The sequence below is a fragment of the Mercenaria mercenaria genome, chromosome 1, assembly GCF_021730395.1.
Source record: "Mercenaria mercenaria strain notata chromosome 1, MADL_Memer_1, whole genome shotgun sequence".
Classification (NCBI taxonomy): domain Eukaryota; kingdom Metazoa; phylum Mollusca; class Bivalvia; order Venerida; family Veneridae; genus Mercenaria; species Mercenaria mercenaria.
In genome coordinates this window covers 70,955,001-70,973,449 of record NC_069361.1, presented here as the reverse complement: position 1 = coordinate 70,973,449, position 18,449 = coordinate 70,955,001, and the positions used below count along the sequence as shown (strand labels likewise).

Genomic DNA, 18,449 nt, shown 5'->3' with positions numbered 1-18,449 from the left:
AAGTGTTTTAGGTTTTTACTATTCATGTTTTTCAATAAAATACACAAAGGATTAGGTGTGCTCTGTTTGCATGGAATATTTTTTGCATGGAACAGTGTGACTGCATATCCTGTAAGGTAAGTGCATTTAGATATGACTGTACAGCATATGACATAATTATCCATATCATTTGAAAGCGAAGAACAACAGGTAAATTTGATGATATGTCAGAGCAAGATGGATTTTTAATTTTTTATGTTTCCGTTGTTTATTTTATTCCTCCTCTTTTCTCTCAGACGTTCATGTCGACAAAATAAGACCAGTCATTTTCCAAATAACCCACATCTCTATTTCTTAATTTAATTTATCGGAAAAGAAAGTTGCTTCGAGATCTACATTTTTGTTATCTAAGTTCGACATTTGTAACGTTTACAAGATGAACAGGTTCGATGTAGATTCAATATAACTCTGTAACCGTGGCCTCGGGTACATAACAAAACTTCAAATTTAGCAGCAAAAAACAAAACACTATACTTTACAGGCACATATTAGAGGATAACAAACCCGCATTCCATCTCTATACTATCTCCACTTGTCATGTCCCTGGAAACTGGATCCACCCCTAACAATCACCGTGAAAATGAACCAATGACTTTCACCGTGAAAATAAAGACTGTGTATACTCTTTCCATGCAATATATTTTTGTGAAAGTCAGTTTTTAGTTAATTAATATTTAAGAAATAATAAGTTCCCAATCGTGTTTTATCGCATAATAACCCGTGATTTGAGTTCTTACGCGTAATAATACATCACGAAGGCCCGAGGCCTGAGTGATATATTGTTTCGCATGAGAACGAAAAACTCGGACTATTCTACGATAAATCACACTTAAGAAATTATTATTTCGACCCTAACACGACACACTAGCATCAACACTGAAGAAAAACCATGGTGTCGCACTATGTGAGCCGCGCCATGAGAAAATCAACATAGTGGCTTTGCGACTAGCATGGATTTAGACCAGCCTGCGCATCCACTGTCTATGCTGTTCACTTTCAAAGCCTATCGCAATTAGAGAAACCGTTCATACACAACAAGGATCCTGACCAGACTACGCGGTCTACGCAGGTTGGTCTGGATCCATGCTGGTCGCAAAGCCACTGCGTTAATTTCCTTATGATGTGGCTCATGTATATATAGATATTTGATGAACATGTTTAAGAGTTTAGAATAATTGCTGATTTACGTAATGTTAAGGCGATGTCAAGATGCCAAGATTGTTGATCGTCAATAAAATGATAAAGTTTCGGCCACACGGTCTAGTGTCACATGTGATACGCTTTCTGTACGCATCTGCATTCTCTGACATACCTAATCATGCTGATAATGCATAATGGAAAAAGGATGACAGTGAAAAGTTAAATGATTTGAACCGCGCCATGAATAAACCAACATAGTGCGTTTCCGACCAGCATCCGCGCAGTCTGGTCCATGCTGTTCGCTAACGGTTTCTCTAATTGAAATAGACTTTGAAAGCAAACATCATTGATCCTGACCAGACTGCGCGGATGCACAGGCTGGTCTGCTTCCATGCTGGTCGCAAAGCCACTGTGTTGGTTTTCTCATGGCGTGGCTCATTTGTGTCATGCGTAATCAAATTCATGGGACATAAAAAGGTGAATATTATTTTTTATTATTAATGGTTACATTCTTTTCAGTACCCGATGCGCTATGTTGGCTAGGTAAATCTCTGTGATTTATATGGGAATGGAATACTGTCTGTATGTGAAAAATGTACAATTTCAAAATTGTACATCTTCAGGCGCGTAGGAAGACCTAAGGAAAGTGGATTTACCAAAAAGGCGAGGGATATGGGGACGGCTTAGGTCCCCATCGGGTCCAGGACAGAGCCCCCGGCGAAAAAATGGTTTGCAGAAAATAATATAATATTTAAAGCTCTTACTGTTGATATAACCGATTAAAATTTTACAATTTATGGTAGCTCTAATTGAAGAAACCTTATAAACCAATACAAATTTTAAGCCATATATAACCCAATTTTAGACCAGGATTTTAAAAATTAGGAGACAAAAGCTCGCACCCACTTTACATTTCGGCAAAGATGGTCATCGGTTTTTACTAAATTATTTTTAACTTTAATTTTAGAACAGAATTTTAAAGATATTTTGGTACAAATAAAAGTCAGAAATCCGAGTCTTTGTGTTTCCATTTTTCGGCAAAGACTCTGATTTTATCAAAATGTACCAATTTTATCGAGTTTTACTCAATTTTAGCAAATTTTAAACAGTATATTTCTAAAGAGAACTCATATAAATGGCCTCAAAATAACTTTTTGAAGAACACAATTAAGAACATTACAAAATAAACATTAAAAGTTAGGCCAGCATTCTTTTGTGTATGTGTTAGGGACCTATGGTGGCATACAAGCGCACGGTCCGGGACACCGGCCACCATAGGAAAGTCCAGCGGTGATGATGTACACACCGCAAAATTTAGGCGTTACACAGTGATAATGTAATCATTATTTAATATTATCACCTGAAACTTTCAGCACCGCTAGAATTTTAAGGCAATTTTGATAAGATAATAGCAGAATGTTTCAGCAAAAATAAATAGAAACAACCGATTTTTTTTTTATATAAATTTACCTGTAAAATTTCATACAGCGCGATCATAAATAGCCATTTCGTTTTATAGTAAATAAATGTAATACATTACGGGTAGAAGATATCAAAAACAGAACAGAAAAATCTTTAATAACTAAAAAATGGCAGCAATTTAATAACATAGAGTGAACAGTGTTGTCAAACAAATTTCTGTTAAATTACCTATAGCTGCATCGTTCGTGTATAGTTTATAGCGGATTTTAATAAGTTTTAAATAAATCTTTGTTCTTAATTTTATTATGTTGTTTTTAATTATAAACAGTAGAGTATAGACAGTCCAAGGCCGTGGCAGTTGTCCCCTTGGATGTATTGTGTCTAAGTCAGGAAGGGAAACCGCGGGAATCCTTGTAACATCTATTTGAAATTTGGAACTCTGGAAAGTAACACCTAAAACATTAAAAAAACAAAACAATAAAACCACCACCAATACCCAGACACGCATGGCCGTAGCGACTACTGAGGCAACCGGTCAATTTTTCTGCCTCTTCTGCCTCTGTCGATTTTTTTCTGCTTCACTTGCCTCGGTGGATTTTTTGCAAGGCGACTATTTTTGGTATCCAGGTTTTGTTTTGCCATAGCTGTATGAATTACCAGCCGTTCTTCAAGAATCTGATCTCGTTTTGGAAAGTATTATTCAAATAGATGTGTTATAAAAACTATGGAACTAACTATAGCATATATCTACGACGTCACAACTGTGTGACGTATGTGAGATATGTCAGTATCGTACTACGGTTGTTCAAAGTGCGCATTTCAGATTAGTATTTTCAATAGGCTCAGCATCATCCGAAAATACCAGCGTAAACTGTAGATTTGTATATTTCAGAAGTAAATACAGGACTGTAGCTTGACTACTTTGTTTGATCTTAAATACCACATACCCCAATCTCCTCCCCTCAATAAAAACTGTTACAAATCATTGCGTAAATTATTGCATCTATTTCGGACTCCTACTTACGAGGACATGTTTACAAAAAATATAAGATCTCGATTTTTCAGCCGTTCAATTAAAATGTTCTACTTTTTAATGTTATTTATAAGCTAGTTCAGTGAGTGATAAAACATTCAGTTTCATATGCATATCTGAAACTATGGGATACGGTCAAAATAAATGTTTTATATTTACCTTATACAGATTTTGATACTCCTAATCCTACTGCTTAGTAAATATTACACAACTGTTATTCATATAATAATTTCTATTGTAGTCGCGCACTTTAATTTCAATGTAAATGTTCACCGTGCTCAAAAGTAAATGATACCATACTGGTTTATGTCAAAATAAGTTTTACTGCTATTGCAAAAAGTGGATGACAGATAAACATAATTTGATATCCTTTCATGATCCTTCCACCACTCAGACACGTCAATGAAGAAACTTTAGTAATCTTCAAAAGATTCATCAGATACAATGGCAGTCAAAATATGTTTACTGTGTAAAATGACAGTATATCATATCAGATACATTTGTATCAAAATTGAAACATTGCGGCTAAATGCAAAAAAAAGTTTTTACAATACAATGGAAAAATTGCATTTAAATGTAAATAGCGACATGAATGCTGCAAACAAAGTATTTTGCGTTTCAGTTGCTTGGATCACATTACTATGTTATATGCACATAAGCTGCAGCGTCATTGCATTTGTAAAACAAAATGAGAAAAAAAGCTGTTGACAGCTGCTTTCTAATGATATCAAGAGACAGAAACTTCCTGTTGCACGTTTATACTTACCATTCCTTCAAAATTGTACGGGTATTTTATACTAATAAAAAGTGGGGTTTTTTTGTAATATATTTTTGTTTCCAATAAATACAGCACATTTACAACAAATACATCAGTGACAGTTTATTTCTTTTCAATATTGATAAACAAGTACTTTCTTAATTAATCTTCAATATTCATTTTATTTTTATTATATATGTCTATATTATTGGAAAAATGATAAAAAAGGAGGATGGTTAAAAAATGAAAGGAGAGAAAGGAAAGGAATGAAAAAAAAGGGAAATGAAGATCTGAATGATCTCGATAGAATTTATATACTGTTGTTGATGGAAAAATGCATTTTTTAGCTCATAAAAAATGGTATTAAGACAGCTCATATTATAAACTGACCATTTTTGCCTGTGTTGTTCTATTTTGTTATGTATTGTGGCTATTTCCTGTTCTATTTTAATTCGTAGTTTCAAATATAAAATAAAATTGTCAAAGACAGGTAGAAGTTTTCTATTTTTCACCTGAAAAACATAGGATTTCATTAAAAAGATCAGAAAGTTTATTACATTTCTATTTTACTAATAAAAAGTTATGATACCTGAATAGCTGCTCAATTAATACCTGTAATGAACGCTACGGCATGATGTAATGTATACCTTTACCGCAGTTTAACATTAAATGCGTGACAAAAGTCTCTGAATCTTTATTTCATCTTACACCTCATCTCTTCAGCCTTTAAATTTTATTTATTGATTTTCTTTTTTTTATATTTTATTATCGAAAAATGACGATATGTCTGTGCGTATGTTAGTATGTTGTGTTAGGTGCCTGCCTTGTGCATTATAGATCTACTCCGGTCATACTGGGCAGTCGCTTTCAGAAGAAGCTACAAGTTCTATTTCTTTTCCCACAATCTTCACCCTTGGGGAGATTCAGCTGACCTGCACAAAGGGAAGTGGATTCCCTTTTTCACATCCTCCCGCTGAATAGCTTCAGAATTGGTTGCGCTACTCCTTGACCCCCTATATATGTAATAAAATAGGCGTGTATAAAACGTACCAAATAGCTATTACCAAACATTCACATGGAATGCATTTTTCATTCGTGTAACATTCGGATCCCGAATTGAAATTCGCGCTCTGCGCATCGTCATTTCGTACTTGTGCACTTACAACCGGAGCAAAATAATCCACAAGAAAAGTTTACATCCTATGTTTTCTGGCGATTTTATGTTTAATTTCCTACAATATCAATTTATTTTTAAATATTGCTTATTTTACACGTGCAGGGCATGTGCACCAACATGCACGTGTTCATTCATACTTTTGGCATTACTGACGAAAGTCCTACTAGAAAAACACATATAGTGAAATTGACACAAGACTAACGCGACCGAGCTGTCGGAATGTTGCCAGCCGGGATATATTTACGACACGTGTATAATTACTTTTGCAATTTCAAAAGAATTTTGATATAATTTGTTTGTAGCTGTTACTTTGATGGTTATTTCTATTTTTAATCCTATTTCCGTTTACATGGACCTTCAGTCGTTGGTAATCCACCGTCTGCGCTCTATTGACGAAATTTAACCCAAGTAGAATTCATTGAAGCGAGTGATTTTGAATTCTGTTGTAAAATTCCGACAGCCCGGGTGCATTGCTCTTGTGTCAAATTTACGACAATATTTGTTTTTCAAGTAGTACCTTCGTCAGTTATGCCAAAAGTGTTCATTAACACGTGTATATTGTTACATGTCATGCATGTGCAAAATATGCTATACTGGTCAAAACGCCTAATGCGGTTACTTTGGTCGTGTGTTGGCCGAAAAGAAATCAAAAAGCTGCAGTACTTATTCAAATGTCGGTATGTGAAATTTCGTGTGAATACATGCAGTATTAACAAAATAATAATACAATATAAACTGACCGATTAGGAATTTTGTTGAGTGTACAGGTCTACTGTTATAAGTGGATGTTCCGCACTGTATTCTGTATTTAGGTTAGACCCATCAAAGAATGGTGTTTTCATGTGTGCATGTCCTTTACTGTTATGTAACGGCAAAACTGTAACATTATTGTGCTGAATTCATGGGTTATAAATATTATACGCTCGTTTGACGGAGCCGAATTAAAGCATAAATGATTTTATAAACTGATATGAATCACTTTAGATGTTAGTAAGACATAAATTTCTTGCAATGCGGGACAGGATTTACCCGTATTTTTGCAGGTGCTGGAAAACCTCAGCTTACACTTCGGTGGGTAAGATAACTCATTCGCTGTTTTTACTGAATAATGAGTGCAATTAAACAGTGCTGAAAAGAAAAGCATTCATTTTATCTTATTTCTTCTATCATTTGAAGAATATGGTATGCATAAAAAGAATCTAGAACTGGTACTTGTAGAAGGTGCGGATTGAAATATCAGACTCTCGGGCAACTGTTTAATCCGTAACTAGACAGAACCTCTTTAATTCCTAACAGTTACCGTCGAGCCAGATATTTCAATCTGCACCTCCAACCAGTGAAAGATTCTTATAGGGTTATGCGGATGGTTAAGGTTTAGAAGTATATCATCTAAAGACAGAAATATTTGATAACGAACAAACATTTTTACCAACAATCTACCTTACCATTACATGTTATGCTGTACTGTCCCGTACGATGGATACTTAAGATATTCTCAAAATGCTGTCCCCCTTTAAAAACACCATTTGTGAAGAAATAAACAATAAATAAAGAAACAACTGCTGAAAACTACGTTCCACCTAGTTATGTGAAATTTTAGCACTGGGAATTATTGCAAATGCTTCAAAACGAAGACATGTATCAGTTCTTTGAAAATGGTGAGTTTAACGTCTGACACGATGAAGAACCAGGGAAGCTACTCCAGTACTTTACACTATCCTCCCACTACAAAAAGTTCGTTTTATTATGTTAAATTAATATACACCTCAGGCGGAATCAAACCGAAGGTAGATATGTGCCTCTGTTTACGCAAACAAAACATTTTATAGTGTCGTTGAAAAAGCAAGTTTTATTAACAAATAAATTTTGTGGTTTGTTAGGATGTTTACCCTTCTATGTACGTATCTGTCTATAAGAGATGTTTCCAAATCACGGAGCTGGCTGTCAGAACTGGCGTTATGAGGTGAGTGTAACGAATTTACGCAAAGTTTGTAAATTTGAAAATGTATGAATGATTGTTTAGAGACTCTAAAAGTCTTGTATCAAATAAGGCCTCAAACAAAATGTAAAAATACAAGCAGTAAAACATTCAAACTTTTTAAAACTATTTCTTTTTTTTCATACAATTTTACCATTCAATGTGAAATAAAGATATGTGTAAAACTGTAAATTATATTACCGAATTGCAAATATAAGGCCTGCTACAATTATTACATTAAAATGTTTTTAGTTTTCTAATGCAGTACATCGATTCGCGTGTTTACAGTTAGCTGATGCTTAATGCAGGAGTGTGCGAGGAACTGCTCCCTACAACACTAGGTGTAATACAGCACGAGATATTTCGCAACGTCACATATTTCAGGTTTTACTTGATATCACTCGCCGATGTCTTTACTTCTTCACTTTTTTACTCCCGTATGGTTCTAACACCTGTAAAATCACTAAGCTCTGATTGTCTCTCAATCGCTGCACAAGGTTTCTAGTTACATCAGATAGTCTCTGTAGACCAAAATAGTCTCTGTTCTCGTCCCTTTCATCTTGGAAAACCATTTTCAACCTTCGTATGAACAAATCTGTGTCACAGATTTGTTCCGCATTGTTGTAAGCACACTCGAACATACCTGGTGAAGTTCTTAAAAATGCGTGAAGCTTGCAATCTTTAATTAGTATGTTGCTGAAAACAACAGTCAATAAATGAGATGTGTCCCGACATAAAACGAGATCGTGGTTCCCGAAGTCTACCGACGTTATCTGGAGATGTTTCAGGTACTTGAATGTGGGTAATGACAGTGTTATTGATGAAATGGTATTAATACAGTTAAAAAATGTGTAGCTCATATAAGGCTCATTTCCTAAAGATGGAAGGAAAGAAAACACATTGAGATTGCTGTATTCACTTAAAACTGGAGCTATGTTTCTCATTGCATACTCGTCTGCACATAAGAGTTTAATTTGATAGGGTATCTCAAACCTAACATTGCAACCCAATGTGTGGATGTGCTCTAATTCCTCGTGTTCGGATAAGTCAATGCAGCTGAAGTGTTCGCCATCTTTGGTGTAATGGACGTTCTCTAAATATAAAGATTTGATCCTTTTCAATTTTAACAGGAATGATACGAAACTTTTCATTGTCCAACGCTCACAACGAAGATTGGTGATGGCAACATTTCGCAAAGAAGACACTTGACATAATGAGTTTAATAAAAGTTGTTCATCATTGCTAGCAGAATGTCCTCTTGTCATATCAGAAAGGTCCAGATGCAGAGTTGTCAGTGTTTCCTTGGATAGAACAATTAGTCCTGCTATATTTTCTCTCATCAAATCAAAAGAAGAACAGTCCGATATATGTAAACCGGTTAGCGGCCCGTGGTGATGTAATGGCAGGCACACAGAAAGGTCTGACCAAACAAACGATATTGCTTTCACATGCGACCGATCAACATTGTTATATAGTTCAAGGTCATATATTTCGGAGCAAATAAGTTGTATATTCTCATGCCCATTCTTCTTAGCCTCTTCAATCCAGTCCAGGAAAATTGCGTTTATCCTTTGAATGCATTCGTTTGTTTCATTCATTAAACGTCCACATGTAGTAGCATATACACTTTTACTGTGGACTGAAGATAAAGAGAATGTATCTGATTCGTTCCTCTGCTCTATAACAACCTTGTCAACGTGTTTAGAAATTATCTTTCCAACAAGAGGATCCATGCCACATAAAAATTTGAATACCATGGAGTATGATAATATTTCAAGGAACGTCCGGCAGTTGTCATAAATGTTTGAAAATGTTTCTTCCAAGTGTTCTCTTGGTACTTCTGTTGACGTTGTGCTACAAGTGGTTGCTATATAGAGAGCAGCTAGAAATTCATGGAACGTTTTGTGTATAAATGCTATAGTCTTATACCTGGTTACAGCTGAGATGCCAGCAGCTTCACTCTGCGTCAAAATTCCAACAGCTAGACATTCGTCAATCTCTCTGGTAGTCATACCGCAAACTTCCATCTGAGAGCTAGGGAAAACTAACAAAGAATCCGACTGGTTAGAGAACAGTGTCTGAAAGGCCAGCTTCGCAAGAGACAATACTAACTGTTGATGCGATCTGCACTCTTGCTTGTCTTGCATGCATGATGGTAGCAGATTTGATGTAGGCAGCTGGAAAACTGGTTTCAGCTTCTCATTTTGTTCTGCTACCTGAATCAATAGATTAAGCATACTGCTGTATATATCACATTGTGATTTCCCCAACGACTCTAGATCATGCCAGACACAAACCATTTGCTGTAGAAGTATCGGTATACTTTTAAGCTCACTGAGATCTTTCAACAGTACTTCCCTCTCGAAAGAATCTACTAGCCTGTTACGTTTGAAAACAGTGTTCAGATGTTGAATCATCCTTGTGGCCAACTTCTCTGCTGACGAAGGACCAACACCACGCATTTCGAGGCTTATATCTATTTCTGTGTCTTTCAGACGATGCTTTTCAAGAACCCACGGCCGGGTGGTGGAGATAATCGTGTAATCTGCCATCCTGTTTCTTCCCGGAACCACTGCCTTACTGCTGTTCTTCCATTCATCAAGTCCATCTAAAATTACCAAGCATTTATCAGGTTCTTCCTCAATAACCTCGTCAAAAAGGTCTTTGTAACGTCGGGTCTGTAAAAGCTGATTTTTTATCATCTCATGTAGATGATTTTCTTCTTTGCAATGCCTCAGAGAAACGAAAAAGAGGAACTCAAACGTTTTCAACTCCATAGCTATTTCAGCAAAGGTACTTTCATTAAGGACATCAAATTCGCATTGTTCTTGGTTTTGCTTATGTACTCTACACCATGAACTTATAAGTTGCTTACAAAAAGCTGATTTTCCTATTCCTGCATCACCAATTATGTATATATTTTGATGTTGTTTCCCTTGTAAAGCAAATATATCTTTGTATGATGTAATGTTTATTTTACTATTACTTTGTTCAATGTTTTTCGAACGAAGTATTCTCATTTCTGGTTTAACATAGGTTTTCTCCACGTCAATTTCCCTTTCTTGCATCAGAGGATGTACTGGAACACAGCTGTAGTATTTGCGATAAAGGCGAATCAGGTCTCTTTGAAGAGCTGAAATCAAAGAAAGAGCCACATTTAGTGGTACGTTTATTTTAAATTGTTTTTGCATTTGTTGCTTTTTTCCATTTTAGCTGTTACTTTTACATCCAATCTACGTTTAACATATTTTACTGAGTGACTCTCTGTTTATATACATTTTAATAAAAATATACAGAACATAAATAACTATGTTGGTGGAACCAGCGTTCGGCGTATTCCAGTGCCCGGCATAAATCTTGCAAACTAGTATTTCTTTCCATATCTTTCAATAAAATTAATTTTCACAGTTAGCAAGAATAACGATCATTTGAACTTTTAATATTATGAGGTTATTTAACATTGTTCTGTACAATACGGAGAGATATTTGGACGAGTACCCAGCTGAGAAAATCATATTGGACGAGCCGCTAGGCGAGTCCAATATTGTTTTCCCAGCTGAGCAAAGTCCAAATATATCTTTTATTGTACAGTACAATGTTAAATAATTTTTTATGCTATTTCTATTTTATTTTAGTTTAAATTAAAAATGATCCACTGAATATTGTATTCTGCCTTTTCTGTATTTTCCCAGCTTGGTACGTACGAGTGCAAATATATATTTTACAGAACAATGTTAGGCCCAAAAATAACCTTTGTATTCTATATTTATTTTAATTCATTTAGAAATATATGTGATTCATTGACTGTTGTATTTCTGAGTCTCAGTATTAAATAGATTATATGATGCAACATCCCTACCAGCAGACAGACATGACCAAACTGGTTGTTGTAAGGTGACTGTTGCTCGGAGGAAGTTTTCGCGTGAGAGGGATTCAATTAGGCGGACAGCATTGCCATGACTTGCACTTTCGTTTTTGTGTTTGCAAACAAGCGACAAATAATCCTGATTTCAAGACAATTAATCAAACTCTGTACATAGAGCGCCTACTTCACCCACTTTATATTTGGAACATTTTTACGCGTTTCGGGTTTTATCGTATGTTTAACATGGGACTGTTGAACCGTCCAAATACGAAAAAAACACTTTTTGTACGCACGTGTGTCCAGTACGGTAATATATAGTGCGGTCAGGTTTTGCAAATAAACGTTTACGATTGGATAAGTAAAAAAGATATAGAATAGAATATTATATTATATATTATACCAGATTATATAGCACCCTTTTCATTATTAACACGTGAAACGGCGCTTTAAGTAGCGCAAAGGCAGCCTCTCAAGGCGCTACACTCCTCTACTAGTACAGACACATAGTGATCTGACCAGAGGGACAGAGCGAGAGAGTGCTCCTAGAACAGAAAGGGAGAGAGAGAGAGAGAGAGAATTCATTTAGATACAGGCCTGATAATTGAACTAACCTTATGTCTTTATTTACTAAATAAGATTTTACCGGACAGACTAGGCGTGCGTGCGTGCATGCGTGCTTGCTTGCTTGTGAGTTCGTGTTTAGCGTCTTCTTCAACAATTTTTCGGACAGACTATGATTTAGATTACGTTAACAACAGTGCTAATACTAAATATTACGTGATTTATCTATTTATGTCCTCTGTTTAAGATGTGTCATGAATTCCATGTATAATGTGGTTTCAGCAGATTGTGTGTCACAATCCATTATATATCTTCATTACCATAAGCACAGGTCCTTTTCTATCGTAAAGCAAACTATTTGCATGTTTCGAAAATTATTTCTTCCAAACCAAGAATATTATCATTCATTTTTCATTTTTACCAATGTGGTGATGCATAAAGTAGGTTATGGATAAAATATCAAAAGACAGGTCTGTCTGAGTTTACTGTCGTTGTAGAGAACCATTCAACATGAAAGTTCGCCGAGCGCTGGTTCAACCACTCTACTTAATATAAACATCGTAAACTGTTATTTATCATTATGCTACGTCATATTTGAAATGTTGTTTACTACGTTGTTGACTGAAGATATTTGTATTAACATTGAAAGAACAATCCAACAAAATCAGAAAACAACAGAGTCTCTAGTTATTGCCTTAATATATAATTTACTGCACAAGGAACTAGTATTGCGTTTAAATATACGTTGTATATATAGTATGTGTGTCAACTTTCTAACTTTAATGATGGAGAAAGACCCCAACTAAACTCCGGAAATTGTTTCAGGTACGGACAGACACCTGACCTTCCGCAATGCAATCCGCTCGGACCCACAGAGGTTAGGGGAAAGTGATTCGAATTCAACGACTTTTACCCCACATCCATTTTTATCAATATAACATTGAACTGAAATATCATGACCAACCTTTCTTTTCTTTAATATGCTGCAAGAATTCATCGTGTTTAGCTTTTGCTTTCGAGTAAAGTTCATCTGATTTTATTTTGTCCAGTTCCTGATTTAAAGGAAACAAACTGCATTTATACCTGTATGGTAGTGTACAGTTTAACATAAACTGTCAAATTATCATATAACGGTTTATGTACCTTGCAGAAGTTAATATGCTTGAAATGGTAAAAACAACTATCATCAAAACTATTAAAATATTGGTCTTCTTTAAACTTACATTGTGGAATATATTGGGGTTTAATAGCATGGAAGTTAAATCATTAACTGGTAATAAAATAGTAGTAAATAAAATTTCTATTAAAATTCATTGTTTCTGTTAAAATATTTCGCACAATTTATAAGCTGTTGTGACAAGCCCTTGTGGTAAATACCTGCTTTATTTTTCTCACGTCTTCGATGAGTTGCAGACGACTTCCTCTTAAATTGGCCACTAACGTTTCTACTTGAGTTTGTCTATCCTGCAGTGATTGTAGTGTTTTTTCTGTGCTTTCTAATCTGTTCTCTATCTCATCAGTTGCCGTCCTTTGTTGAAGCCCACTAGACTGTATTTCTTCCAAGACTTGTCTCTGCTTTTCGCTGATCAAGTCTAAAGCATTTTGCTTCATCTCATCTAAGGCATCCATTGCATTCTTTCTAATCTCTTCCTCGTCATACATAGTGATCACAAAATTCTGACTTCTCAACTGAAATACATTTGCACATTTTATTCCCTTAAATAAGTGTCATAAGTGCACATAAAAAAGTTTATAAAAAAACCTTAAAAATACAATTACATGTGTATTATAATTATTATGAACACTACTAGTAAAACGTATCAAATCAAACATATAAATGACAAGAACTAATTTCAAATAAATTCATAAGAGCAGTAAGGAATCTATGTATATCCGATGTGTAGTGGTTTAATGAAAAGTACAGTTGATATTTAAAATATTTAAAGTTGGCTGTTCTACCAGAATGAACCCCTACCTTTTGGGCCTTACTACACAAGCTAAGCTTAAATGTTGTCAAATCAAATACTTATACTCACCTGTGTTAATTTTTGCTTAGCATCAACTGCCTCTGGCATATCCTTTATCTGGGTCTTATCTTCTAGTATAGCTGTCATATTATCAAGTACCATGTCTAGTTCGGCATCATCAAGTTCAAAATTGGACGAATGGAATATATCGTCTCGTGCTTTTCTTGTCTATAAAAATACATAACAAGTACTTTAAATCATAAAGTGTGAACAGGTTTGCAGATACTCATTATAAGTAAAACTGATTATTTGAAAAGTATTTTTATTATATCGTAATTATTCTTAAAGTAGCAACACAACCGGAAAAGAGTATACCATAACTATACGAACTTACGGACAGTATTTCATAAGTTTATGTATCATTTATTTTAACACCTCCGTCTCAACCAAAAATAAACAGAAAGGTAGAAAATAGCTTTTATACCAGTCATTGGTGTATATTTTCGTCTAATCTGCAGACATTTGGAATATTGTCGCGACATCCGGACCTTTTTCGCACAATATTTAAAATAAAGTACTTAGAAAGAAAAATAATCTTAGCATACTTTAGAAAGAAGAATAATCTTAGCATACTTTTTCGTTTTGTATGTTCAAGAGGGTGAAAGATGATAAATGGAAATGAAAAGAAATTGAAACCAAATCCTATTCATCAAAATGCATATTAAAACGGTAATAAGGTATCTTACCTTTGAGAAAATATCATTCGGTGCATCGATTACCGTGTCCAGTAGGTTATGTATGCTGCTATTGTTGATAATGACGTTTAGAAGCCCAGCACAGTCTGTTTCTGTGACTGAAGTATGTTTTTCGTACCCTCCTGCTGGAATACACGTTTTAGCGATTTGCCAATGATTGTTGAACCATTGTGTGATGTCAGTATTCTTCCAATTTGGAGAGAAGTAGCGATGTTGTATTATCAGTTTGTCGTAGAAAGCGCTGCAAAGTCTAGTACTACAAAGAACTTTTCCCCGCGGAGATCTACAGTTGCAACTCGGCTTATGCCCTAATGGGCATTTGTTGTTTGGACCAGAAGTATGGACAGGCATAAGGGTTTCGAGCTTGCAGTGTCCACATCGTGTATTTGCGCCATAGTTCTTCTCAATGTCTTGAAGCATGACATCGTGTTGATTCTTGACAGCATTGTCGACAAAAGGAGCCAGGCCATTTCCTAAATATTTAAGGCCAAGTCCTGCCTTCACCCAGTTCCTATATTTAGTACTTTTGAGTTGATCATCATGCGACATGATTCCAAATCCGATCTGTAATAACATGAAATCAATGTTAATTTAAAATATAGGTGTTGCGAATCTTTCATAATTTTGATTTACCATTAAATGAATGTTTCAGGGAAGACCCCAGCTTCTTCTGGCGTAAAATTTCCGCTATCGTGTGATGTAGTGAATTTATTTTTATCCAAAGTATCTTCTCATTTTCTAAAGTTCTAAAGTTAAGCAAGTAACTGGCTTAGATTATTGATACAAAGCTTCAAGCAAATACAGACATACATGTAATATAGGTGATACACCGTCTACTGTAGTCACATACAACAATAACATACATTTATAAGCAACAAATATCGAGTAGACTGATACCGTGATCGTATCGTGTAACCCAAGAGGTAATTATGAACAGTTCCTTTAAACTGTTCATTTGACATTTTAGAACAGAAATTACCATAATTAAACAAGATGTTAGAGATGAATTTTCAGCTTTATTAACTATGAGACACATCACATTTCGTAATGGCATCTAGATTCCAAAGTCAACACGGGTCACTTTATGTGTTGTGCGTCTACCAGATACTAGTACAATAAAAATGGTAAGACATAAGTACCCTGCTGTCTTTAACAAATTTGCCACTGAAGCTAAATGAAAAGGAAAATCCAGACTATGAAATAACACCGCATACATATAATTGTAAGTTTTTAAAAGAACATTTGGAAATATTTATTTAGTTACTGATTTATTTTCAAAAATGCAAATTGATAGGTTTATATTCGAACAAAGGCTGGCACCTTCTCACCCCTCCGGCCAAGAAAAAGAATAAAAGAAAGAATCGTTTTGGTGTGTAATTTGGACTGGTGGTGCTGTAAGAACACATAAAATTAGACGAAGATATCCTGTGTGCAATCAGGTGATGGTTAGACGGAGTACAAGTGAGAGTGGTAATAAGAAACAATTTGTAGAAGCATAGGAAAGAAGTGAATTGAAGAATAACAAAACGAATCTTTTTTTTTATTTTCCGCTTAAATGGGGATTGGTTTCTGTGTAATGGGGGAGTAGTATAAGGGTTGGATATGTATGGGGTTACCAGGATACAGTAACACAAGAAACGTGTCGAATACACTTTTCAGTGCTGAATATGGAGGACGCAAAATGTTAAATATTAACAGAGTAAAAGACATTTTAATCGCAAATATTAAGCTACTTTATTTATATCATTCAAACGACAGGTGCTTAAATACATTTCTGCACTTTTCAGACGGTAAATAGTTTAATGCATTATTTATCATCTTCTGGAGATCTTATGATCGGAATAAAACTGTGAATGATGTGTATGTAACTTATAAGTAATGAGATTTCTGCACAGATAGTTTAATAAAAAACACAGTCATGTTAACATACAGTTTTAGCTGCACATCAACTAACATTTATAAAGAGGGTAATTTGACGACAGACATGCCAGCAATGATATTTTGTTTTGATATAATATTATTTAGCCATGCAGAAGTCTTACTTAAAAATAATACAGTTTCAATAAAAAAAACACAATCACTAATGTAAATACATAAAGAATACTTTTAAAGAAGTATTAAGAAGTCTAGCTATTTAACAACATTTCTATTCTATATTTAGAACATTTAAATTTATGTGGTCTTAAGGTTTCGATGGAGGCCTTGAGAAACAAAAATCAAACAACACCAAATCATAGAAAGAAAGAGTTGTTTGACATGAAAATTGAACAGCATGTAAAACATGTATATTACTTTACGAAACAAGTGTCAGTATACTGATATAAACATTGAATTCCGGAAAAGGGCTATCTAAAGGGGCTCCACTTCCGGACAGTTAAACGCCTTTAAAAACTCACCATTTTCAGAGAACTGTTACACATGTTTGTTTTGATGCATTTGCAATAGCGTGCGAGTGGTGAAATTTCACGTAACAAGGTGGAACATAGTTTTCAGCAATTGTTTATCTTTTTTTCTTTACAAATGGCATTCATTTTCAAAGGGAGACAACTTTTTCTCAAAGATTACTTCAAATAATAGGAAAAAGTTGTTTCCCTTTGAAAATGAATGCCATTTGTACTTAAAATAATCGGGAACAGTTGTCTCCCTTTGAAAATGAATGCCATTTGTAAAGAAATAAAGATAAACAATTGCTGAAAACTGTGTTCCACCTTGTTATGCGAAATTTCACCACTCGCACGCTATTGCAAATGCATCAAAACGAACATGTGTAACTGTTCTTTGAAAATGGTGATCTTTTAAAGGCGTTTAACTGTCCGGAAGTGGAGCCCCTTTAGGCAGCCCTTTTCCGGAATTCAATGTTTATATCAGTATACTGACACTTGTTTCGTAAAGTAATATACATGTTTTACATGCTGTTCAATTTTCATGTCAAACAATTCTTTCTTTCTATGATTTGGTGTTGTTTGATTTTTGTTTCTCAAGGCCTCCATCGAAACCTTAAATCGTTGCACAGATCAATTTCTAAAAATAACGAACCATAGTACCAAGTATTTAAAGTTTGCTTTTATGCAATACATGTTCTTATTTATTTGACTTATTTATCAAACGTAGCTTGAAATACTGTTGTAAACGGCGCTCAACCCAAACCAAACATAATCAAACAATGGTGAAATTGTGCGGTGAAAAGTAGGTCGTTAATATATGATAACGATCACCAATAGAGCGTAAATTTAAGTACATGATACAACTTGTTTACATGATTCATTTATTATATTCACTCGCTATTTCGTCCATTTTACACTACATGTTTAGATATTAACTATACACTTGCTGTTTATATGAAAAGATTTATTTACACTGTACTTACTGATGTTACTCATCATTCCGTCTCCAAGCAAAGAAGTATCAAATCCATTTATTTCTATAGCTCTTTGCTTTGAACAGGCAAAGCAACTTGAGGCCAGTACGTCTTAATGAAGATATTCTTTGTATATCTATCGTCACGTCATAATATTATAGTGAACAAAAACATGTACAAATATCCGACAGACAGCCACGTTCTAAGAACGTAGACATTGAAATAAACCAGACATTAACTAAGTTGCCATTTTCATAGTCTCGTTTTGAAAAATGTTTAACTTTCCGGTACTTCCGACACTGGTGAAGGCGGGAAACTCGAAATAACCTGTTAAATATTGATAAAAATTATCTCTCGTATAACGGGCGTATTCTATCGAAATCATTGCACAGACTTT

General features: G+C 34.8%; 2 protein-coding genes across 2 annotated transcripts in view; both read right to left on the bottom strand.

Annotated features, from left to right (window-relative positions):
- The window catches only part of LOC123543795 (uncharacterized), a 32,792-nt gene extending 28,837 nt beyond the window's left edge, over positions 1–3,955 (bottom strand). Inside the window, exon 1 of the mRNA XM_045329862.2 lies at positions 3,794–3,955. The gene's annotated coding sequence lies outside the window, so the exon portion shown is untranslated. The remainder of the gene's footprint in view (positions 1–3,793) is intronic.
- Positions 3,956–7,463: 3,508 nt separating this feature from the next.
- LOC123534832 (uncharacterized) lies at positions 7,464–18,308 on the bottom strand. The gene is made up of 6 exons (XM_045317267.2): positions 18,062–18,308; positions 14,686–15,258; positions 14,009–14,167; positions 13,350–13,661; positions 12,937–13,024; positions 7,464–10,679 (listed from the first exon to the last, which is right to left on the bottom strand). Exons 2-6 carry the CDS (start codon positions 15,241–15,243, stop codon positions 7,960–7,962), a joined length of 3,837 nt encoding a protein of 1,278 aa, XP_045173202.2. The 5' UTR covers positions 15,244–15,258; positions 18,062–18,308; the 3' UTR covers positions 7,464–7,959.
- Between the last annotated feature and the right edge of the window lie 141 nt (positions 18,309–18,449).